Source organism: Artemia franciscana, chromosome 13 (assembly GCF_032884065.1).
Source record: "Artemia franciscana chromosome 13, ASM3288406v1, whole genome shotgun sequence".
NCBI lineage: Eukaryota > Metazoa > Arthropoda > Branchiopoda > Anostraca > Artemiidae > Artemia > Artemia franciscana.
In genome coordinates this window covers 25,989,118-26,014,142 of record NC_088875.1, presented here as the reverse complement: position 1 = coordinate 26,014,142, position 25,025 = coordinate 25,989,118, and the positions used below count along the sequence as shown (strand labels likewise).

At 34.3% G+C, this 25,025-nt stretch overlaps 1 protein-coding gene across 5 annotated transcripts in view; it reads left to right on the top strand.

Annotated features, from left to right (window-relative positions):
• LOC136034723 (venom dipeptidyl peptidase 4-like) overlaps positions 1-25,025 on the top strand; it is a 108,682-nt gene that overhangs the window by 13,457 nt on the left and 70,200 nt on the right. For 2 of the 5 annotated variants that reach the window (XM_065716089.1, XM_065716088.1), the window contains exon 1: positions 7,505-7,726. The exons of 1 other annotated variant lie outside the window; for it this stretch is intronic. Coding sequence is in view for 2 of the 4 variants with exons in the window: in XM_065716086.1 (XP_065572158.1) it covers positions 24,321-24,374 (54 nt within the window). In the remaining 2 variants the exon portion in view is untranslated. Of the gene's footprint in view, positions 1-7,504; positions 7,727-24,243; positions 24,375-25,025 lie in introns of those variants that run through there. 2 more of the 5 variants (XM_065716086.1, XM_065716085.1) reach the window with 1 other exon arrangement.

The following is a 25,025-nucleotide window of genomic DNA, read 5'->3' as shown; positions in this document are numbered from 1 at the left end:
ACCATGAAACAAATGATCGTTCCAGGATAGCTATTAAATAAAAAAACAAGTTTTTTTTAACTGAAAGTAAGGAGTGACATTAAAACTTAAAACGAACAGAAATTACTTCGTATATGAAAGGGGCTGCTTCCTCATCAACGCCCCGCTCTTTACGCTAAAGTTTGACTCTTTCTCTCAACTCTACTTTTTAAAACGGTAAAAACTTTTGATGGGTAAGACTAAATTTGATGAAACTTATATATTTGAAATCAACATAAAAATACGATTCTTTTGATGTAACTATTGGCATCAAAATTCCGTTTTTAAAGTTTCGGTTACTATTGAGCCGGGTCACTTCTTACCACAGTTCGTTACCTCCGAACTGTTTGAAAACGAAATTTGCACATTTTTTTTTTTTTTGGCTAACTGGCTTTCTCTTAGTTTTGATCGGACGATTTGGAAAGAAAAGGGGGGGGGAAGAGGCCAAGTATTCCTACAATTTTTGGTTACTTAAAAAGACAACTAGAACTATTAATTTCTTACGAACGTTTTTATTAGTAAAAAATACACATACCTTACGAATTAACTTACGTAACGAACTTCTATATTTGTATATTTTTATGACTTATATGAGAGGGTTTACCCCATTGTTAATGCCTCACTCTTGACACTAAAGCTTAAATTTTGTCCCAATTCTTTAAGAATGACCCCAGAATCACAAAGGCAAGAATCAATAGGTGAGATTACTAAAAGTACTTTAGCGTAAAGAGCGAGGTATTTAGGAGGGGATGAACCCCTCATATGCGTAATAATTACTGTTCGTTTTAAGTTTTAATGCTGCTCCTTAGCCTACTTTCAATTGAAAAAAATTTCATATTCATCTTTTCCTTTTTTTTAAATAATGCTAGAAAATCCTGCGCCCCCTTCATGGAATTTCTCTTCCCCCATGAAAAATTCCTCCAAGGAAAGATCCTTCCACGTAGCTCCCTCCCATCAACGCCTCCCCCCCAACTTAAAAAAATCACCCTGAAAAATATGTACAATTACAAATAACCATCAATGTGTGTAAACACTGGTCAAAGTTTGTAACTTGGGGACTGTGGGGGAGTAAGTCGTCCATAAAGACATAGTCATTATGTTTTTCGACTATGGTGAACAAAAACGCTATCTCGAAATTTTGATCGGTTGACTTAGGGAAAAAATGAGCATGGGAGGGGGCCTAGGTGCCCTCCAATTTTTTGGTCACTAAAAAGGGCGCTAGAACTTTTAATTGCCATTAGAATGAGCCTTCTCGCGACATTCTAGGACCACTGGGTCGATACGATGACCCCTGAAAAAAAAAAAAAAAAAAAACACGCACAGGTGATCGGTCTTCTGGCAAAAAATACGAAGTTCCACATTTTTGTAGATAGGAGCTTGAAACAGTCCTGTGGTGGCGCAGTGGATTTGACCTTAGCTTGGTAATACGGGACCCAGAGATCGAATCACGCTGCAGGAATGCACTGCAGAGCTGACGCAGGGACCTTAGTAGTCAAGAAGCGTCGTTAATTCTTAAATAATAATAATAAAGGAGCTTGACACATCTACAGTGGGGCTCTCTCATGCGCTGAATGCGATGGTGTGATTTTCGTTAAGATTCTATGACTTTTTGTGGGTGTATGCAACATGTATGCAATGTGCTAATTTTCAACTGCCTATAGTTTTTTTCTTTTTTCATTGTTTTTCTTTTTTTCATTAGTTTTTCTGGTGTTTTCTAATTTTTTAGTTTTTTCTCCTTTTTTTCGTTTTTTTTTATGTTCTTTTGTTTTCTTTTTTTTTAGTTTTTTTTAGTCTTTCTGGCGTTTTTTTTATTTTTTTTCTGTTTTCTTTTTTTTAGGCTTTTTTATTTTTTAGTTTTTCTGGTGTTACCTTTTTTTAGTTCTTTTTTTCTTATTTTTTTTCTAGTTCTACAGCCTATTATGCCATTTCCGCTTTACTGGAAACAGAATATACTATAGGTCTACACGTTTTGTTATGTTTATAATTTCGAGAAATAATAAAAAAGCGAAAAAGTTAATATATTTCACGAAATCAGTGTTATTTCAATTAGTTCTTCGAGTCATCTCGGTTATTACAGTGATTTTTTTTTTTATTTGTCGTCCATGTTTTGAAAAATTAATTTTAAAAACTAAGTTTTTCCGAGGGAAGTAAAGAGCTAAGTTGGAACTTAAGGCGGACACAAATTATTACTCTCTCTCTCCCTCTCCCTCTCTCTCTCTATCTCTCTCTCTCTCGCTCTCTCTCTCTCTCTCTCTCTCTCTCTCTCTCTCTCTCTCTCTCTCTCTCTCTCTCTCTCTCTCTCTCTCTCTCTCTCTCTCTCTCTCTCTCTCTCTCTCTCTCTCTCTCTCTCTCTCTCTCTCTCTCTCTCTCTCTCTCTCTCTTCACAGCTTATTTAACATATATTAATAAAACTAGTACAAATAAGCCAACTAATGTTTCCCTATCCTTTTAGGATCGTAGAAAACTTTACTGAAAACACCAAAGTCAAGCACAAAAAACAGGAATATTGACTTACACCAGTCTTACAACCTTTATAGTCTTACACCAGTTATGACTATCAGTAACTTTCATTATACAATTAAAATTATCTTACAACATAAGCGTAAATTTTTTTTTTTTAATAACCTTGAAGCAATTGAACAGCATACAGAAATATTGGATTGATTTATCAGGTAGCATTTTGGTCTCGCCAGCTATAATGTCAATAGTGAGTAGTACACGGTCTTAAACTGTAACATATATTGTTTGCTTTTACTATACCAAAACCCCTATATTATTTTGTGTTTTCAGTACAGCGCTGGTTTTCTATAATCCTAAAAACATAGTGAAACATAATTAGTTAGTTTATCTCTACTAGTTTTTTATATATATTAAATAGGCTGTGAAGTAATAATTTTTGTCCATTTTAAGTTACAATTTCGCTCTTTACTTCCCTCGGAAAAAGTTTGTTTTTTAAATTAATCTTTGTTCGTTTTTGATTAAAATTTAGTGTAGAAACAACGCTGCCATGTGTTTTTTTACGGAATAATGTATGTTCGTTTTCAGTTTTAATGTCACTCCTTAGTTTCAGTTGAAAACTTATTTTTAGTTTAATTTCTAATTATCGCCAATCTAGGGGAGTTAAGACATCTCTAGAAAATAGTGCAGAAACCTTGACAGCTACAAAAAACTTTCAGTCTATAACATAAAGTTCATTATCCATACTTCACAAAACAATACATGATTTTCAGGAACGTTTGTTTTTTGATGAGCAAAAAGCTGTTTTTACTCAGCCAAGTCTGCCTGAAAAAGCCATAATGAAGACAGGCCTTTATAAATCATCTACTGACTAGCAGAAACTAGAAGGCTACTGTAGCAAAAGAGAGCATTTTAAGGGTTCATTTAAAAACTTATGTTTATACCTAATCGCGTTTGATAAATTTGACTTTAGAGCACATTCCCACAAAGTGCACTTTCGATTGTTTCCCCCATATTTAAATGAGAAAATTGCCTTTTCCAATTAAATGACCAAAAAAAGGGGTCAAGATTGTCCCTTCTCCTCAATTACCGCCGTTAGAACTAGCACACATGCTTCATGGCAGAGTGAAGTTAGAAGGTTCAATTTAAAATTGATGATCATTCAAGCTTAATTTTTGGTGGCTTTTTAGTTGAAAAGTTTTTAGCTTTAGTTAATTTGTTTTCGCAGTAATTTTTTACTTTTAAGATGAATAGGCGATTTATGAAACTTACTAAGGGGGTCTGGAGGGGGAGTATATGTGAGGGGTTCTTATAAATCTCTAATTAAGGGCTTTGGACCATAAATATTGCATTGGTACCGTTTTATGCTTCCAAACTCTTTCACTTAATAAGTGGTAACAAAAGTACCGTTTTTAATGCTATAGGCCACTTTTGGATGGTAAAATTGATAAAAAGCACGCAGATATAAGGTTTAATAGGTTTAAAATGAGCCTTCTCGGGATATGCTTTAAAAAATGAGTGCATCACATTTGCAAAAATAGTTGATAGTTTGAAAAGCAATCGTAAGAAGGGATAAACTTTGATTGAAAAAAAAAAATCGAAGCTGGAATCAAACGCATGATAATCTAATTTGAAGTCCAGCGTTGTACTAACAGAACCACACCTCTAATAATTTAATTTAAACATTGATGTTTGTAGGACTTTAAGTGCACAGCTATTAAGGGGGCCTGGAGGAGGAATTCGTGTGAAGTGTTCTTGCAAACCTCCATTTAAGGGTTTTAGACCGTAATTATTACAATAATACAGCTTTATGCTTCCATGATTTTTGATTTAAGAAGTGGCACCAAAAGTGTTGTCTTCAATGCTATATCTTACTTACGAATGGTAGGATTGATAAAAAGCACGTAGACATGAGAATCAATTTCCAAATGAGTTATTAAACATCACCCTAAAAAATTCTGGTAACCGACTAGACCCACCTTTTCCACTTGAGACATGGCACCAAACGTTCCGTTTTTAGTGCCATTTGAAACTTGCGTATGGCGGAATTCATAGGAAGAACATAAATATGAGCAGTAGTTTTTATGCACTTGGTATTAACCAAGTGACATATAGCAATCGCAAATTCTGTCGGTCCCGGTTTTGCTACTTTAGGCACTTCCAGGTAAGCTAGGACGATGACATTTGGCAGGCGTATCAGGGACCAGACCAGATTAAATTAGAAATAGCCTTTTTCTCGATTTGACCATCTGGGGGGGATTGGGGGCCCTTTAATTCGGAGAAATAGAAAAATTGAAGTATTTTTAACTTACGAACGTTTGATCAGATTTTAATGAAATTTGATGTTTGGAAGGCTATCGTGTCTCAGAGTTCTTATTTCAAATCCCGACAGGATCTGATGACATTGGAGGGGAGAGTTGGGAGTGGGAAACCTGAAATCTTGGAAAACACTTAGAGTGGAGGGATCGGGATGAAACTTGGTGGGAAAAATAAGCACAAGTCCTAGATACATGATTGACATAACCGGAACGGATCCGCTCTCTTTGGGGCAGTTGGAGAGGGGGGTTAATTCTGAAAAATTAGAAAAAATGAGGTACTTTTAACTTACGAACGGGTTATCAAATCTCGATGAAATTTGATATTTAGAAGGCTATCGTGTCTCAAAGCTCTTATTTTAAATCCCGCCCGGATCTTGTGACATTGGGGGAGTTTGGGGTGGGGAACCTAAAATCATGGAAAACGCTTAGATTGGAGGGATCGGGATGAAACTTGGTGGGAAAAATAAGCAGAAGTCTTAGATACGTGATTGAAATAATTGGAAGGATCTGCTCTTTTGGCGGGGGAGGGTTAATTCTGAAAAATTAGAAAAGATGACGTATTTTTAACTTACGAAGGAGTGATTGGATCTTCATGAAACTTCATATTTAGAAGGACCTCGTAACTCATATCTCTTATTTTAAATCTCAACCGGATCCAGCGTTTATTGGGGGGGAAGTTGGGGGGGGGGGACCGGAAATCTTAGAAAATACTTAAAGCGGAGAGATGAGGATGAAACTGGATGGGAAGCATCAAGACCTGTCTAAGATACGTGACTGACATAACCGGACCGGATCTGCTCTCTTTGGTAGAGTTTGGGGGGGGGGGGTAATTCGGAAAGATGAGGTATATGTACCTTACGAACGGGTGAACAGATCTTGAAATTTGATATTTAGAAGGATCTCGTGCTTTAAAGCTCTAATTTTAAATTCCGACAAGATTCTGTGACATTGGGGGGAGTTGGAGGGGGAAACCGGAATTCTTGGAAAACGAGAAAATTGGGGTATTTTTATCTTACGAATAGGTGATCGGATCTAAATGAAACTTGATATATATACAAGGGTTTTATGTCTCAAATACTCCATTTTCGACTCGATTTGGATCCGAGGACATAGGGGGTTGGAGGAGGGAAACAGAAATCTTGGAAAACGCTTAGAGTGGAGAGATCGGGATGAAACTTGATGGGAAGAATAAGCACAAGTTCTAGATACGAGATTGACATGATTGGAACGGATCCGTTCTCTTTGGAGGAGCTGGGGGGTGTTAATTTGGAAGAATTTGAAAATTGAGGTACTTTTAACTTTAGAACAGGTGGCCGGATCTTAATGAAATTAAATAACGACGAACACCACACTGCCTTTCCATCACAAACACCAAAAACAAGAAGAACAATAGGGAATTTTTTAAGACAGTGGGACACAAATTAGAATGAATATCTCGGCCCTGTGTCCAAGGGCCGTCCTCAGCAATACAAATAAGAAAAAAACAACTTACAAGAAGATAAAATAAATAAAACTAAAATGAACAGTTTTTCAAAACAGTCCCAGCATCCTTACCTCAGTGAAGTTCAACCACGATTGATAAATAAATTGTTATGAAACGAGGCAATTCATTGAAATGAAAGAAAATGATTTAAAAACACGTTTGTAATGCCAGCCTAGCTTTTTTCGCTGTTGATCTTATAGGTCTATTTGTGACAGGTTCTGTGTTAATATCTATTGATTTTTTATAATATTTCGTAAGGCCATTTTTAATTAAATTTGTGTATATAGCCTTCAGTGAATATTCTCCTAAAACCCTATTTAAGGAAATATTATTATTATATTCAATAATAATAGAGAATATTCACTGAATGCTTTATACTTTCGGAGAAAGTATAGAGCATACTTTCGGAGAAAGTATCCGCCCAAAGAGAGCGGATTCGCTCTCTTTGGGAAATTGGGGGGAGGGGTTCAGTGATTTGGCGAGTTTGGTGCTTCTGGAGGTGCTAGGACGATGAAAATTGGTAGGCGTGTCAGGGAGCTGCACAAATTGACTTGATAAAGTCGTTTTTCCAGATTCGACCATCTGGGGCGCTAAAGGGAGAGGAAGAATTAGAAAAAATGAGGTATTTATAACTTACGTGTGGGTGATCGGATCTTAATGAATTTTGATATTTAGAATACATCGTGACTCAGAGCTCTTATTTTAAATCCCGAAAGGCATTAAGCCTCTGATTTTCCTTTTAAATCAATCTATTGATTCTTAGAATTTTGTTAGAGCTCTTGGCTCTTCTTGCCTCGTCACTAGTGCCATATGAGCTCTTGTATTATAATACTAATCGTGTTTTGCTATTTTTCATTTTGTTGTATTAGGAAAGGGAAAGGCAGTGGGGGTCTAAAAAACTATTTAGAAAAAATAAATAATACATGGAAGCCACTTCGCTGTGTACTTTGGCAGCGTCGCTGTGCTACCTATGATAGTAAAGCAAATCCCCATTTAAGCTATTAGCTTGACTGAAAGCACATCCATGAAAAAAAAACAATAAATAAAAGGAATAGGAAGTGATATCGAAACCCATTTATGGGTCAACGTAATAATCAACCAGATCTATAGCCAACAAAATATGGATTTTATCTTATGAATAGCCAGAGGGATTTTATCTTATTAAGAAATGCATTACGAAAGACTATTGCTAGTGTAAACCTTTTATTATCTGCCAATAAATAGGAAATTGCGGTAAATAAGGGCTTGTTTTGCTATCATTGTTACGGTTTATATTTGAGAGATAGCCATGCAGGTTTTTGACTTTGGCAGTGAAAAACCTATGAGATAACCTTGATGCTTTAAGGCAAGAAATCTGATCTGGCCACCTTTACCGTGTGAAACTCTAGTCTGGTGTGAAACGTAGTGGAAGCTTATTTTGTGATAAATATTAGGATTTTATTGTAATCAGGTAGATTTGCTTTTATTGCTTTTTTGATAAGCCACCTCAAATAGAAAATGTATTCTATGATACTGTTGTAAATCTGCACGCGTTTGGTTTCCTCATAAACCTAGGCAAGGTCAAAGATTTATCTTTAGAAGTGTCCACCTCCCACTAGGGCAATTACATGAAATTGCGCGCAGATATTGAACATTACTGAATTTGGTCAATGTTGGTATTACCTGAACTATTGTTTTGGGTCATGAAACTATTGTTAATAAATGCATTTTGACTTTTTGAACATCTTTTCAGCAGTCAGTTTGTTTGCACCAAATCTATAGATATGTGATGTATGAGCTAATAAGCCGCAGTTTGTGTTTGCTTTGAGTTATAAGTTCGCTTTTTACTTCCGTCAGAAAACCTTTTTTTTATTAGTGTCCCCAGAACTCACGAGATTTTATTAAAATGGTAAGCTTCAGACTCCTCCCTCCTGAGCAAAGAAAACTTGCTTCTCTGAGCAAAAAGACTTGTTATAGCAACCGTTAACGCATATTAAATAAATGCCCCATATTTCCTTCTATAAGTGTAAAAGAGGAGTCAGAGGCCAGAAATTTACATTAACGAAGGTGTGACCAGAATATTTCTTTGATTTGAATCCATCTTTTATTCTTATCAGTCAGTCATCATTCAATGAAATTCGATCACTTGAATTCTTTCGACAGTAGCCTAAACCGTAATAAAAAATGCTGATTGCAATTCACCTTTACAGCTGTTAAAACAGAAACGGAGTTGACAAGTGCTCTAATAGGTGTATTTATCTGGAGATAAAATTTGCAAGGCCATTCAACTTGCTTTTACACGAATCTCGTGAAGTTTTTGGTTTTGACATGTTTCTTGTTCGAACCATAAGACAGTCACATCTGTTCATAAAAAAGCCAAGACTTAGAAATGATGTCTTTTTTCCGGTTTTCCTTGATCTTATCGTCATATTCTTTGTAACCAGTGAATGTCAACAAACACCAAATAAGCAAGTGAAAGATCAAATATTTTATTGCAATCTTGTGGATTCGGACCCTCGCCGGTGTATGTCGACAATCATGGGTATGCTGTGGTGAATGTCCAAAAGAGAGAAAAAACCCATTTGTTACCTCTAATTAGATCATCGTAAGCAGTAGTTGTTGAAATGGAAGACTCTGACTTACATAAACTTGCAAATGAAAATGACATCCTGAAGCTGTTTCACACGCGTAACTAGTTTGTAATTTGTAAAGAAAAGTTACTTTCTATGGATGAGATTGATTTTCAAGAAATTTCGCACCTACAGCTAATTCGAGACGCTGTGGGCAAGGTTATATGTGCTGTCATTGCAAAGCGAAGTGCTCCATAAATACAGTTGTAAAATAAGTTTTTTTTTGTGCAATTTAGTGTCATGATAGTTTAAATTGTTGTAATATATAAGATATTGCAATATACAAGATATTGATATAATATATAAGATATTGCAATCAGAAAATTGTAGAGATTTCTGTAATCAAGTCATTTCTGAAATTAGAGATAATTTGAATTATTTTACTGCTATTCTATTTTCTCACTAAAATCTACGGTGTGTTTTGTGTTCATAATCAATCCTCCAAGAAGCAGCGTCCAGAAATTGTATCGCGACTGAATTCCGGAGAAGAAAAAATGTAAATCTCAGAAATGTTCAACATTCACCGTCAATACGCGATGAATATATGATTCTATAATTATGCATTAGTATAGTCATCGCATTATTCTTTAGTTTTAAGTCGTGGGGTGACAAATCAAAAATTTCAATTCGGTTCAGAAATTTTGGGGTGAATTCAATTCTTATGCATCAAAGAATCATCCATTTTGTAAGATTCTTTTTTCTCCTGGGAATCGTTTTGATCCTTGTGTTACTTCTCTTCTAACTGCAGATTCACTTTACCTTTCGATGTGACTACCCTTATCGCTTATAATCTTCCAACCACAGATTTTTTGCTTGTTGTTGGTAATGCTTGTTGGCGCATGTCTTCTAGCCACATATCTCGTTGCATTTCATTTTTGTGCATTAATATGCATTATTATTATCATGACATTTTTTGTATGAATTTCCCTTAAGCTGTTCGGATTCATTCAGAACTATATGTGATTGATTTTGCTTGACGTCATAGATACAAAGAAAGCCTTTCCAGTCTTTCTTCAGTGGTTTTATTTTGCTTTAATCGTATTGTTATAAAATTCAGTAGGAACTATGAATTTTATATTGCCTAAGCTCTCTGAATTATCTAAATTATGCGTTGGCTTAATTATCCCTTTATTCTTCAGTTTCAAGTCATAGGGTGACATATGTTTTGAGTCACATTTTTGTTTGCACTTCAATGTGAATTTTGCTATTTCTTATTCTGTTCCATTTTCTTTGGTTGTTCAAAGTTATTTATCGTCTAGTGTAATTTTGCACGTGTCATAGATACTAATAAAAAGAAATTCAACTGAAAGTAAGGATCAGCCTATGTGATGGGTTGCCCCCTCTTCAATGCCTCGCCCTTTATGCTAAAGTTTGACTTTTTGTTCTAATTACTAAAGAACGACTCCTGAAACAAAATGACCGTTTAATTAGAATAATAAGCTATTTTTTAAAGCTTTAAAAAACTTCAGCACAAAGGAGGCAACGCCCTTATATAAATACTGATTTCTGTTCGTTTTAAGTTTTGACAATGCCCCTTACTTTCAGTTGAAAACAAACTCGCTTTTTATTTAATTTCTGATCGTTTTTTAAATAATGCTCCCCTCCATGAAAAATTCCCTTCCCCACAAAAAATTCCCCAACCTCCCTCACTTAACCCCCTCCCAATTACCCCCTCTACACATACCAAAAAAATCCCCCCTCGAAAATAATTATATGTATACTTCCCAACAGCCAATACTAAATCTACAGAGTTGTTCTCTGTGAAGTCTTTTCGTAAACAATGGGAATAAATCATAGCTTGCAGCCCTTCCTCCGGGGACTCTGGGGATTAAGTCACCCTCAGAGACACAGTTACTAGATTTTTCGACTATGCTGAACACAATGGCTATCTCAAAATTTTAACCGGGATGCATTGGGGAAAAGGGGTGTGGGAGGGGGCTAACTGCCCTCAAATATTTTTGGCCACTTAAAAAGAGTACTAGAATTCCTGATTACCGATTAAATAAGCCCGCTACTGATCTTTTCACTGGTTCGACACGATCATCCAAGCCAAATTCCACATTTTTGTCCTCTATAGTAAGGTTCTCTGATATGCTGATTTTGATGTTATGATTTTTTTTTAAGAAAATAAAAGATGCTAAAAACGCGTTCATTCGAAGATATAACTTTGAGTGGTTCCATAACCATATGCCTACACTTCTCCAACCCCTAAGTGGGAAGGGGTTGGGGTCCGGTGCGCATTTGTTTCCAAAACAGTTGTATGGAACATTTCACATTTAATTTTTTTTTAATTAGAAAATTAGCAGAAAAATAATCATATATAAAGAACAAAACCATAATAGGAAAAAAAAAACCGATTAAGGAATTGATCCCTTGTCATTCTGATTCAAAGTTTGACGCGCTAGTAACTGAACTGTTCGGCTGATGATCGAATTACAATCTATTGACTTTTATAGGATCATAATTGTGTAACGGTACTTGCGCATTATGCTGCCAACAATTATGCTCAAGTTCTCCATCTATTGACGCACTGTAAAACCGGTTTCTTTCTTTAGTTTCTTTCAGCTTACCTTGAGACAAGGCAATAACAGGCGACAGAATTGTTGGGAAACGTATAATTTGGGTTATATATTTTGCACATTAGAGGGTGGGGGTAAAGTATTTTGACAGTGTGAAGTAAGAAAACAATTCTTTCTTCATAATATGCAGAATAATTGTTCCTAACACATTTGCATGCAGAACCGCTATACTTTACCCCCATCACCCCTAATGTAAATTATTTAGCCCAATTTTTTCTAAAGTATTATGTTTTCATCATCCTTAGGTATATGTATATACCTAACTAGCTGTTGGGGTGGCGCTTCGCGCCACCCCAACACCTAGTTGGTGGGGGCGTTTCGCGCCCCCAAGCCCCCCGCGCGCATAAGTCGTTGCGCGCCATATTAGTTACGTGCCATTATATATATATATATATATATATATATATATATATATATATATATATATATATATATATATGTATATATATATATATATATATATATATATATATATATATATATATATATATATATATATATATATATATATATATATATATATATATATGTTTTTGACTACGTAAACCTTGCGAATATACAACATTCTTCGCCGTCCCATGGTCTGTGCATATAAACAGATTGTCAGGTCTACCGACTCTTGAACATGCAACATATAATTGTCCATGGGAATCCCGGTCGTAATTTATATTCCCTGTGTCCCGGTCGTCGTTTGTGTCCCGGTGTCTCAGTCTGTAATTTCTCTTTGAGTGTTCCGGTGTCAGTTGACACACAAACATGACGTAAGTCAACAGACACACACAAACAAACAACTTATTTATATATATATACTAGCTGTTGGGGTGGCGCTTCGCGCCACCCCAACACCTAGTTGGTGGGGGCGCTTCGCCCCCCCCCAAACCCCCCCGCGCGCGTAAGTCGTTACGCGCCATTGTAGTTGTGTCCCTATGTCCCATAAAACTTGCGAACATACAACATTCTTTGCTGTCCCATTGTCTGTGCATATAAATAGATTGTCAGGTTTACCGACTCTTGAACATGCAACATATAATGGTCCATGGGAAAACAATCCGTATTCAGATCTATACCTCATGATTCTAATGATTGCCCTTGAGCTTTGTTGATGGTGATTGCTAATCGACCATTCCCTGAGTCGCCATCGTCATTTATATATCCCCCTGTGCACCCCGGCGTCCCCTTTGTAGTTATGTCCCTGTGTCCCGGTCGTCATTTATATTCCCTGTGTCCCGGTCGTCATTTGTATCCCGGTGTCCCGGTCTGTATATGCATTCGTTTTTTAGTTTTGTTTTTCTCCTTTATTTTTTTCCTTTTTTCTTTTTTTTCTTTTTTAGTTTATTTAGATTTTTAGATTTTTTAGTTTTTTTATTAGTTTTTAGTTTTTTTGTAGTTTTTTTATATTTATTAATATTTTTTTAGTTTTCTTTTTCTCTTATTTTTCAGTTTTTTCCTTTTTTTTTAGTTTTTTCTTTTTTAGTTTTTAGTTTTTTTTTGTTTTTTACCTTTTTTTAGTTTTTTTAGTTTTTTAGCTTTTTTAGTTTTTTTATTAGTTTTTAGTTTTTTTTTTAGTTTTTGCCTTTTTTTTAGTTTTTTCAGTTTTTTTTTAGTTTTTAGTTTTTTACCTTTTTTTAGTTTTTTTTCAGTTTTTTAGCTTTTTTAGTTTTTTTTCTTTTTAGTTTTTTTTTTTGTAGTTTTTACCTTTTTTAGTTTTTTTTCTTCTTTTGTATTAGTGTGAAATAATTCAGACGTCATATGCGGACAAACAAGACGTCACTCGACAGACAGACAGACAGACATAACCCACAAACAACTTATTTTTATATATATTTATTCATATTTTTTTAGTTTTCTTTTTCTCTTTTATTTTTCAGTTTTTTCCTTTTTTTAGTTTTTTTCTTTTTTAGTTTTTAGTTTTTTTTAGTTTTTTACTTTTTTTTAGTTTTTTTTAGTTTTTTTAGTTTTTTAGCTTTTTTAGTTTTTTTATTAGTTTTTATTTTTTTTGTAGTTTTTGCCTTTTTTTATTTTTTTCAGTTTTTTTTAGTTATTAGATTTTTACCTTTTTTTAGTTTTTTTTAGTTTTTTAGCTTTTTTAGTTTTTTTTTCTTTTTAGTTTTTTTTTGTAGTTTTTACCTTTTTTAGTTTTTTTCTTCTTTTGTATTAGTGTGAAATAATTCAGACGTCATATGCGAACAAACATGACGTCACCTGATCCACAGATCCACACACAGACTACTTATTTTTATATATATACTAGCTGTTGGGGTGGCGCTTCGCGCCACCCCAACACCTAGTTGGTGGGGGCGCTTCGCGCCCCCCCCCAAGCCCCCCCGCGCGCGTAAGTCGTTACGCGCCATAATAGTTACGCGCCATTGTAGTTGTGTCCCTATGTCCCACCTGTGATATATATATATATATATATATATATATATATATATATATATATATATATATATATATATATATATATATATATATATATATATATATATATATATATATATATATATATATATATATATATATATATATATATATATATATATATATATATATATATATATATATATATATATATATATATATATATATATATATATATATATATATATATATATATATATATATATATATATATGGTTTTAACTACGTAAAACTTGCGAATATACAACATTCTTTGCTGTCCCATTGTCTTTGCATATAAATAGATTGTCAGGTTTACCGACTCTTGAACATGCAACATATAATGGTCCATGGTAAAACAATCTGTATTCAGATCTATACGTCATGATTCTAATGATTGCCCTTGAGCTTTGTTGATGGTGATTGTTAATCGACCATTCCCTGTCCCGGTGTCCCGGTCGTCATTTACATCCCCCTGTTTCCCCCGGTGTCCCCGTTGTAGTTGTGTCCCTGTGTCCCGGTCGTCATTTATATTCCCTGTGTCCCGGTCGTCATTTGTATCCCGGTGTCCCGGTCTGTATATACATTCGTTTTTTAGTTTTGTTTTTCTCCTTTATTTTTTTCCTTTGTTTTTCTTTTTTAGCTTATTTAGATTTTTAGATTTTTTAGTTTTTTTATTAGTTTTTAGTTTTTTTTTTCTTTTTAGTTTTTTGTCCCGGTCGTCATTTATATCCCCCTGTTTCCCCCGGTGTCCCCGTTGTAGTTGTGTCCCTGTGTCCCGGTCGTCATTTATATTCCCTGTGTCCCGGTCGTCATTTGTCTCCCGGTGTACCGGTCTGTATATACATTCGTTTTTTAGTTTTGTTTTTCTCCTTTATTTTTTTCCTTTTTTTTTCTTTTTTAGTTTATTTAGATTTTTAGATTTTTTAGTTTTTTTATTAGTTTTTAGTTTTTTTTTCTTTTTAGTTTTTTTGTAGTTTTTACCTTCTTTTTAGTTTTGTTAAATTTTTTTTTTACTTATGTCCTGGTCGTCATTTATACTCCCTGTGTCCCGGTGCTTTGTTGATTGCTAATCGAACATTCCTTTTGTCCTGGTCGCTTTCTCTTTGAGTGTCGTCATTTATTTTTTTCTTTTTTAGTTCTTTTAGTTTTTACCTTTTTTAGTTTTTTTTTAGTTTTTTAGATGAAAATTTTTTTTAGTTTTTTCCTTTTTTTCTTTTTAGTTTTTTATTGGTTTTTACCTTTATGTTAGCTTATTTTTCAGTTTTTTCCTTTTTTTTAGTTTTTTTTTTTTTTTATTTTTTTTTAGTTTTTTACCTTTTTTAGTTTTTTTAGTTTTTTTAGTTTTTTAGCTTTTTTACTTTTTTTATTAGTTTTTAGTTTTTTTGTAGTTTTTGCCTTTTTTTAGTTTTTTCAGTTTTTTTTTTTAGTTTTTTATTGGTTTTTACCTTTATTTTAGCTTATTTTTCAGTTTTTTCCTTTTTTTAGTTTTTTTTAGTTTTTAGTTTTTTTAGTTTTTTACCTTTTTTTAGTTTTTTTAGTTTTTTTAGTTTTTTAGCTTTTTTATTTTTTTTTATTAGTTTTTAGTTTTTTTTGTAGTTTTTGCCTTTTTTTTAGTTTTTTTAGTTTTTTAGCTTTTTTATTAGTTTTTAGTTTTTTTTGTAGTTTTTGCCTTTTTTTAGTTTTTTTAGTTTTTTAGCTTTTTTATTTTTTTTATTAGTTTTTAGTTTTTTTTGTAGTTTTTGCCTTTTTTTAGTTTTTTCAGTTTTGACGTCACCTGATCCAGTTTTTTCAGGTGACGTCACCTGATCCACGATCCACGGATCCACAGACAACTTATTTTTATATATATAGATAGTTTTTTTTTTACTTATGTCCTGGTCGTCATTTATACTCCCTGTGTCCCGGTGCTTTGTTGATTACTAATCGAACATTCCTTTTGTCCTGGTCGCTTTCTCTTTGAGTTTCGTCATTTATTTTTTTCTTTTTTAGTTCTTTTAGTTTTTACCTTTTTTAGTTTTTTTTAGTTTTTTAGATGAAATTTTTTTTTAGTTTTTTCCTTTTTTTCTTTTTAGTTTTTTATTGGTTTTTACCTTTATTTTAGCTTATTTTTCAGTTTTTTCCTTTTTTTTAGTTTTTTTTTATTTTTTATTTTTTTTAGTTTTTTACCTTTTTTTAGTTTTTTTTAGTTTTTTTAGTTTTTTAGCTTTTTTACTTTTTTTTATTAGTTTTTAGTTTTTTTTTTGTAGTTTTTGCCTTTTTTTAGTTTTCTCAGTTTTTTTTTTACTTTTTTATTGGTTTTTACCTTTATTTTAGCTTATTTTTCAGTTTTTTCCTTTTTTTTAGTTTTTTTTTAGTTTTTAGTTTTTTTATTTTTTTACCTTTTTTTAGTTTTTTTAGTTTTTTTAGTTTTTTAGCTTTTTTATTTTTTTTTATTAGTTTTTAGTTTTTTTTGTAGTTTTTGCCTTTTTTTAGTTTTTTTAGTTTTTTAGCTTTTTTATTAGTTTTTAGTTTTTTTTGTAGTTTTTGCCTTTTTTTAGTTTTTTTAGTTTTTTAGCTTTTTTATTTTTTTTATTAGTTTTTAGTTTTTTCAGTTTTGACGTCACCTGATCCAGTTTTTTCAGGTGACGTCACCTGACACATCCATCCATCCATCCACAGACAACTTATTTTTATATATATAGAAGATATATATATATAGATAGATTGCCCTTGAGCTTTGTTGATGGTGATTGCAAATCGAATATTCCCTGTGTCCCGGTCGTCATTTATATGTCCCCCCCAGCGTCCCCGTTGTATTTGTGTCCCAGTGTCCCGGTTGTCATTTATAACCCCTGCGTCCCGGTCGTTATTTGTGTCCAGGTGTCCCAGTCTGTAATTTCTCTTTGAGTATCCCGGTCTTCATTTATATTCCCTGGGTTCCGGTGTCCCGGTCGTCATTTGTGTCCCGGTGTCCGGGTCTATAATTTCGTCAGTCGACAAACATGACGTCAGTCGACAAACAACTTCATGACGGCATAATGCTCAATCCTTATAATGACGTCAGTCGACACACAAACATGATGTCAGTCAACTGGCACACTCAAACAAACAACTTATTTTTATTTATATTCTAGCTGTTGGGGTGGCGATCCGCAACCCCCCAACCCCCCCCCCCCCCGCGCGTAAGTCGTTACGCGCCATTGTAGTTGTGTCCCTGTGTCCCGGTCGTCATTTATATTCCCTGTGTCCCGGTCGTGATTTATGTCCCGGTGTCCCAGTCTGTAATTTCTCTTTGAGTGTCCCGGTCGTCATTTATATTCCCTGTGTCCCGGTTGTCATTTGTGTCCCAGTGTCCCGGTGTGTAATTTCGTCAGTTGACAAACATGACGTTAGTCGACATACAACTTCATGACGACATACAGCTCAATCCTTATAATGACGTCAGTCGACAAACAAACATGACGTCAGTCGACACACACACATTCAATTTTAAATATATATATATATACTAGCTGTTGGGGTGGCGCTTCGCGCCCCCCCCCCCCAAGCCCATCCGCGCGCGTAAGTCGTTACGCGCCATATTAGTAACGCGCCATTGTAGTTGTGTCCCTGTGTCCCACCTGTGAATATAGATAGATTTATATATGTGTTTCAAACTACGTAAAAATTGCGAATATACAACATTTTTGGCTTTCCCACTACTGGGAGCTTTCCGTTTCCAATTGCCAGCAATTGATCTGAAAATGTTTGACCAGAGTCATCGTTTTGCAATCGGACACGCATATTTGTAGTTAATTTTAATATTTTTACATGTGCCCATAAATTAGAATTTTTCAGGCAAGCATTCATTTCGTCTGCAGGAGTTAAACTACGTAAAAATTGCGAACATACAACATTCTTGGCTTTCCCATTGTCTGTGAATATACAAAGCCGTATGTACTAATAATGACGTCATATGCAAACGCTCTTTTTACAAACAAACATGCATACACACAACTCGTTTTTATATAGATAGATAGATACAATACAAATTAACTGCGTAAAACTTGCGAATATACAGCATTCTTCGCTGTCCAATTGTCGCTGCATATAAATAGATGGTCAGGTTTACCGACCCTCGAACATGCAACGTACAATTGTCCATGGGAAAAACAATCAGTATTAAGATCTATACCACATTTTTCTAATGATTGACCTTGAGCTTTGTTAATGGTGATTGCAAATGCTAATCGAATTGGGAATTGCAATCTTTTAAATTGAAAAGGCAGATCCGTTGGAATCATGGGAATGCGAGGAATAAGAACAGCCTCACCCTCAAAAGGCCCTGTCAAGATTGTGGCCTCTATTAGGTTTTCCATTGTTTTTTTTTTTACGGCAAGTCGCGTGCCATTGCAAAGCTTTGGTGGGTTGATATTTCTTAAAAGTATTATTGGTACGCCTATTTTTAGTTGTAGCACGTGTGGTGGAAACCCTGAAAGATCTATGGAATTTAAAAATTCAGATGGATAATTAACCGCTTCATTTGGTTCCAAAACTGTGTCGACTGACTTGTAAAGGACTGCCTGGTCTCGAATCTTGGTCAAAACAATATTGTTGATTTCGTGGACGTCTATATTTTTGGGTGCGAGAATCGCTCTTTCACTTAGCCATTTATTATTTTTATAATTTTTTTAGAATATTCGGAAATACTTTTTCAATCAATTCATTTTTGGACGTCACTAAATTACAGAAATCAGCAGGTAGGCACGCCTTCTTTTTTCACTTTCTCTTTTAGCAGCAAGTCTGCTTTCGCGTTGCTCTGGCAGTTCCTCGGCACGCTTTCTTTTCTGACTTTCTCTATCAGCAGCAAGTTTTTTGGCATAGACTCTTTGAGCATTTTCATCAGCTTTCGCCATTGTAAGTTCATCAGTCATTTTAAACTTAAACATTAATAGATTTCTACGTGAACATATATGTCTTAAATATCTTTAATGACGTCACCGTCATAGCAAAAATGACGACAACTAACTTCATGACGTCAGTCGACACAGAAACATGACGTCACCTGACAGACACACAGACAGACAACTTATTTTTATATATATCTATCTATATATATAAAAATAAGTTGTCTGTGGATCTGTGGATCAGGTGACGTCATGTTTCGGCTGACGTCATGAAATTAGTTGCCATCATTTTTGCTTTGAAGGTGACGTCATTCAAGTTATATAAGACATATGTTCGCGTAGAATTCTATTAATGTTTAAATTTACAATGACTGATGAAGATGCTCAAAGAGTCTATGCCAAAAAACTTGCTGCTGATAGAGAAAGTCAGAAAAGAAAGCGTGCCGAGGAACTACCAGAGCAACGCGAAAGCAGACTTGCTGCTAAAAGAGAAAGTGAAAAAAGAAGGCGTGCCGAGGAATCAAAAGACCAGCAGGGAAACAGGCTTGAGGCTGATAGAGAAAGAAAGAACAGAAAGCATGCCGAGGAACTACCAGAGCAACGCAGAAGCAGACTTGCTGCTAAAAGAGAAAGTGAAAAAAGAAGGCGTGCCGAGGAATCAAAAGACCAGCAGGGAAACAGGCTTGAGGCTGATAGAGAAAGAAAGAACAGAAAGCATGCCGAGGAACTACCAGAGCAACGCAGAAGCAGACTTGCTGCTAAAAGAGAAAGTGAAAAAAGAAGGCGTGCCGAGGAATCAAAAGACCAGCAGGGAAACACGCTTGCTGCTGATAGAGAAAGAAAGAACAGAAAGCATGCCGAGGAATCACAAGAACAGCAAGAAATCAGGCTTGCTGTTGATAGAGAAAGTAAGAAAAGAAAGCGTGCCGAGGAATTACAAGAACAGAAAGAAATCAGGCACGTTGAAAGGACAATCGTTTCCCAATTGCAACATCTTTTCCACGAAAATAATAATTTAGTGCGTCTGTTCAAAACAGCCATCGATTTGATGCCTACTGATACTCATAAAATTGTTATTTCCGCTGACAAAACGCCTCCTGGCCAACATGTGCGTAGATACAATGCTCCGACTATCGACGAAGTGGCAATCGTTATGGTCGGTGATCAGTTTTTACCTCGAGATATTATTCTACATAAGCGAAACGCTCAGTTGTTAAGAATTGATTATCTATTGCTCTATCTATCTATCTATCTATATAAAAACGAGTTGTGTGTATGCATGTGTGTTTGTTTGTAAAAAGAGCGTTTGCATATGACGTCATTATTAGTACATACGGCTTTGTATATGGACAGACAATGGGAAAGCCAAGAATGTTGTATATTCGCAATTTTTACGTAGTTTGAAACACATATATAAATCTATCTATATTCACAGGTGGGACACAGGGACACAACTACAATGGCGCGTAACTAATATGGCGCGTAACGACTTACGCGCGCGGGGGGCTTGGGGGGGCGCGAAGCGCCCCACCAACTAGGTGTTGGGGTGGCGCGAAGCGCCACCCCAACAGCTAGTAGATATATATATATATATATATATATATATATATATATATATATATATATATATATATATATTATATATATATATATATATATATATATATATATATATATATATATATATTTATATATATATATATATATATATATATATATATATATATATATATATATATATATATATATATATATATATATATATATATATATAGATTTAGGGACATATAGGGACTACGGAGAGGTATGTCATCAACAAGAGCATTGTCATTGGACCTTACTCAGAAAATACATTTGTAATTGGCTATTATAGAACATCGAGATAATTGAAGAGTCTATTATAAAGAGTGAGACCATTAAACTATATTTGGTGAAACTGAATTTTTACCAACAGGAAGAGGGGAGAAGGTATGTCAAGGAATAATCACTCGAAATTTCAAGATTCAATTATTTGTTATTCTCTGAACTTTTTCCTCTTAAGAACAGTCGATATCTTAAAATCATTTTGTGAGCCTCAACTTCGGCTGACCATGTGAAAGAGTTCATGGTGAATTCTCCCTGCGGACTAATGAGACTTACAAAGGGGGTGGGAGGGGAAGTATACCGGAGGGGCTCTTGTAAATTTCCAGCTAAGGGTTTTATTATAATGGTACGGATTTATGCTCCCAAGCATTTCCAATTAAGAAGTGGCACCAAAAGTTCCGTTTTTAGTGCAATATGGTACTTACGGATGGTAGAACTGATAAAAAGTACGTAGGTATGAGAATAGCTTTTAAATGAGCAATTGAAAATATCTTTAAGAAGTTTTGGTAGCCCACTAGTCCTAGCTTTTCCAGCTTGAGACATGACACCAAAAGTGCCATCTTTAGTGTCATTTGGCACTTGGCACAGATGGTGAACTTTATGGGAAAATATAGACATGAAAAATGGCTTTTGTATTTAGCCATTAAGCATCTGTCTACGATGTTTTGGTCGCCCCCTAGCCCCATCCCTATGAAAATGGCACAAAATTGCCATTTTTAGTGCCATATCGAACTTGCAGGTGATGGAATTTATAAAAAAAAGCACGTAGATATGAAAAATTAGCTTTTAAACCAGCCATTAAACATCTCTCTATGATTTTCTGGTAAACGTCTAGCCCCGGAAAAAAAGAAGAAGCGGGAGACAGATCAGTGCTACCCATACAAAAAAGTGATTCTCCTTGTTGTTATGGGGGGGGCGTAATTTCCCTATATTAGGTTTTTGACTATGCTGATTCCAATGTTGCACTTTTCATTTTTATCTGACGCCGTTTTCGAGCGGCTTCAGACATTTTTCGAAATCACCATAAATTTCTTTTCGCAATAAACATTTACTTTTAAGACGAACCGAAATAATAGTTACCATTCTTGAGTCTGTGTCAGATGGCGATTTTTTTTAGTTGGCAGTTTATTTCTAAACGTATTTTAAACTTTTTGTTACTACGGAGTGTTGTTCGCTCTATACCAGGTTAAAAGTTAGATTATACCACTTACTTTTTTTCTTCGGTAGTGTTTGTATTATAATTGTAGGTTTTTTACTTTATTTTACACAATAGTTTACAGACTTAAAATCAGTTTACAGACTAAATAATTTGGCAATACCGTTAAGCCACAATTACCAAAATTGATTATGTGTTGACTTGCAAACATTAAAAATATTTCTTATTAGCGAACCAAAGATGGTGACATATTATGACCTGGCCAGACACAAATTGAACATGATTGTTTTGTACTAGTGAATGGGTGTATCATAACTTTTTTTACTTAACTTATGTCTCGGTACTTTCGACACGAATGATTTGTTCAGAGTAACTACGCCTTGATGATTCTTCTTGATATCATGACGAATATGATAGATTTATGCTTATAGAGCCACGCCACAAAAAAAAACCTAGGTATCAATTGATTAGAATAGGTTTTCCGCAGGTACCAAGCACAGGAATGAAATCTCAAGGTCTTTGGAAAGGTCCTATTGAGTGGCAGCTCGGGATAGATAATCGGCGGTGTAGTTTTTGTAATTTTGATTTCAGCCATAAGTATGACTTTCTTTTTAATCATAATAATACTAGAGGTAGGCTTTCTCTAAATCTGTGTTTAAAAAAAAATGGTTTTTATCCGAATGCACTATAAAGTACAAAACAATTTTTTTTTTCGTGCCACCAAGGAAATAGATATTTTTGTTAAGATTAAAAATGAAGGATGTGGACCCGATATCGTTTTTAAGTATGACAGCATTATATATCGTTGCAAAAGACTTCGTGGATCAGTGATGGTCCTTGGGTAATACGTTTTATATCTGATCTAAACTATGTGAAAAAGTTAAACAAGAACAATAGTCATCGATCAAATGTATTCTTGGGCCATATAGGAGAGGTAGGAGGAAGAAATAGCCCGAAATTCTCTCCTGATTATTTTTTGTTACGAAAATAATTGATGATGCTAATAAATCCCATGTAAAAATTATATCTGTATGCAGAAACTTCCTGTTTGCATTTCCAAGTCTGCTATAGCATGTCCTGGTTGACCATGTCTTACTTAAATTTGGACCGATCTATTTGCATCTGCAGTTTTTACACGGTAAAACGAATCAGCTAATTTTAGTATTTTGAAGGAAAAGTGAACAAGGAAAAAAAATAACAAAGATAAAATGTCTAAAAATACCTTAATTTATGTTTTAACGTAAAAACATGTTTGAATATCTAAGCATTGCCTGATTTTGCCTTAGAAATATTTTTTGCAGATGAAATGCAGACGCAAGTTTTTCGTGCTATTTTGAGTCAGAGTGATCATACAATTTGATTAAAATCTACCAAATAATTCTTCTCGTAGGAGTAGAGTGAAATTTAGGCTTAAAATGAAAAAAAATCGTTAGCCTTTGCAAAATATATGTATAAAACTAGCTCAAATATACTGACTAATGATATTTTCCTATGTTTATAGAATTGTGAAAAACCAGCTCTTTGCTGAAAAATCACTTTAAAATTTAACGTCGACTAAGGATTTTTCTCTCGTTTGACAATTTTGTGAAAATTATAGTGTTTAAGTTCCGATTACTATGGGCCGTAGTTAGCTCTTTACTAAATAGCAGCTACTGCTGCAATTATGAAAATAATTTTTCAAGGGAAGTTGCGCAAAAATTATTTTGAAAATCTGTATTTTAATTTAGATTTTTTATTTGTTTATTAAATCAAAACAAAACTATGCCGAATAGCTTGTCGTCTGATCTTACAGAACTTTATTGTTGTTTTCTGGTGTTTTTAAAGGTCGCTTATATTGAAATACCACCTGTGGGATCATAGTCTAGGATTTTATTTTTTTTTTATTGATACAAGTTCCTGGTGCCAAAAATAGATATAATACGGGAATAGAAATTTAAACTTATCATCAAAATTGGATTGAATATGCATTGAGGTATGTTTTTCTTGTTATTGTGTGACCAAAAGACGGGAAAAGTTGAGAGAAAAAAGGAAAAAGTCTGTGAGTAAAGAAAAAATATAAAAGTCGTCACTGCCTAGACCTCCTGCTGCGTTGTATAGCTATGGCTTTTGCTATTTGAGTTATTTTGAGTTATGACTGTTTGGCTTAAAAAAACTGTTTTACTGAATATTTGTCAATCAAAAGACAGTGAAAGGTCAAGCGTTACTTAAAAAGGTCTTGAGCCCTAAAAAGTGACCGATTTTCTACAATAACTTACATGTAATGGCTACTTTTGTCTCATCTAAAAAGTGTTAAATGCGTTTACATTTCCTATGTTTTTATTATTAATGTTGTTTTTTATGATTTATCCTGAAAGTTTTAACTCTATAGGTCGTAAACTGATCACAATTGAGATCCAATTGCTCCTTTGTCTGCAATGGAAACTTCAAAGCTTAAGCTAATTCTAGCTATAACTCCCTTATCTAATTTGTATCGGATAATTTTCTTGCTCTTATCTAAGCCCAAGCAAAAGAATTCTATTCTTTGTGTTTGATATCAGTGCTGTTATGAGAATACTATTCTGAAAAATTAACAATGGGGGATCAAGTTCAAACAGACCCTGCAGATTTAAATAATCAGACCAAAGTTGTAAGTCAGTTGCTTATTCCTAATTAGGATGCTTCATCATGACAACCTATGGATTGAAGTGGCTAAAATTGGGATTTTTCGTGCATATAGAAAAAAAAATAGCATGGATGTAAATAATTCTAACATTGTCTTAGATTATGTCGGTTCCCAAGTCTTTCTGCTAACGGAGTTTTTCAAATTAAAGCAAAAAAACAACTCGTATGTTGGACAAACGTCTGGTTCCACAGGTACCGACCCCAAGCAGATGCTCCAATTAATATTCCCAAGCGAATTGAAATCATCCTGAATATGATAAAGAGGTTGCCTCCTTCTTAGGCCCATTCCCCTATCGACCCTAAATTTTAACTGATGCTTAATTGAAAGTATTTTCGGATGCCAAAGTATAGCCAGTTGGTGATTTCAAGTGCTTTATTTGCGGATTCCCTTTCAAAACAATTGAACGGAAAATGTCATCAAACAGTTTGTGGTAACGAACGAGCTCAATAGTAACCGAAACTAAAAAATTGAATTTTGACATTATTAGATACATCAAAAGAATCAGCTTAGTAGGCTAATTCTAAATAAATAAGATTCATCAAGTTTAGTGTTTGTCGCCCATCAAAAGTTACGAGCCTGAGAAAACTTACCTGATTTTTGAAAAAGGGAGGACCC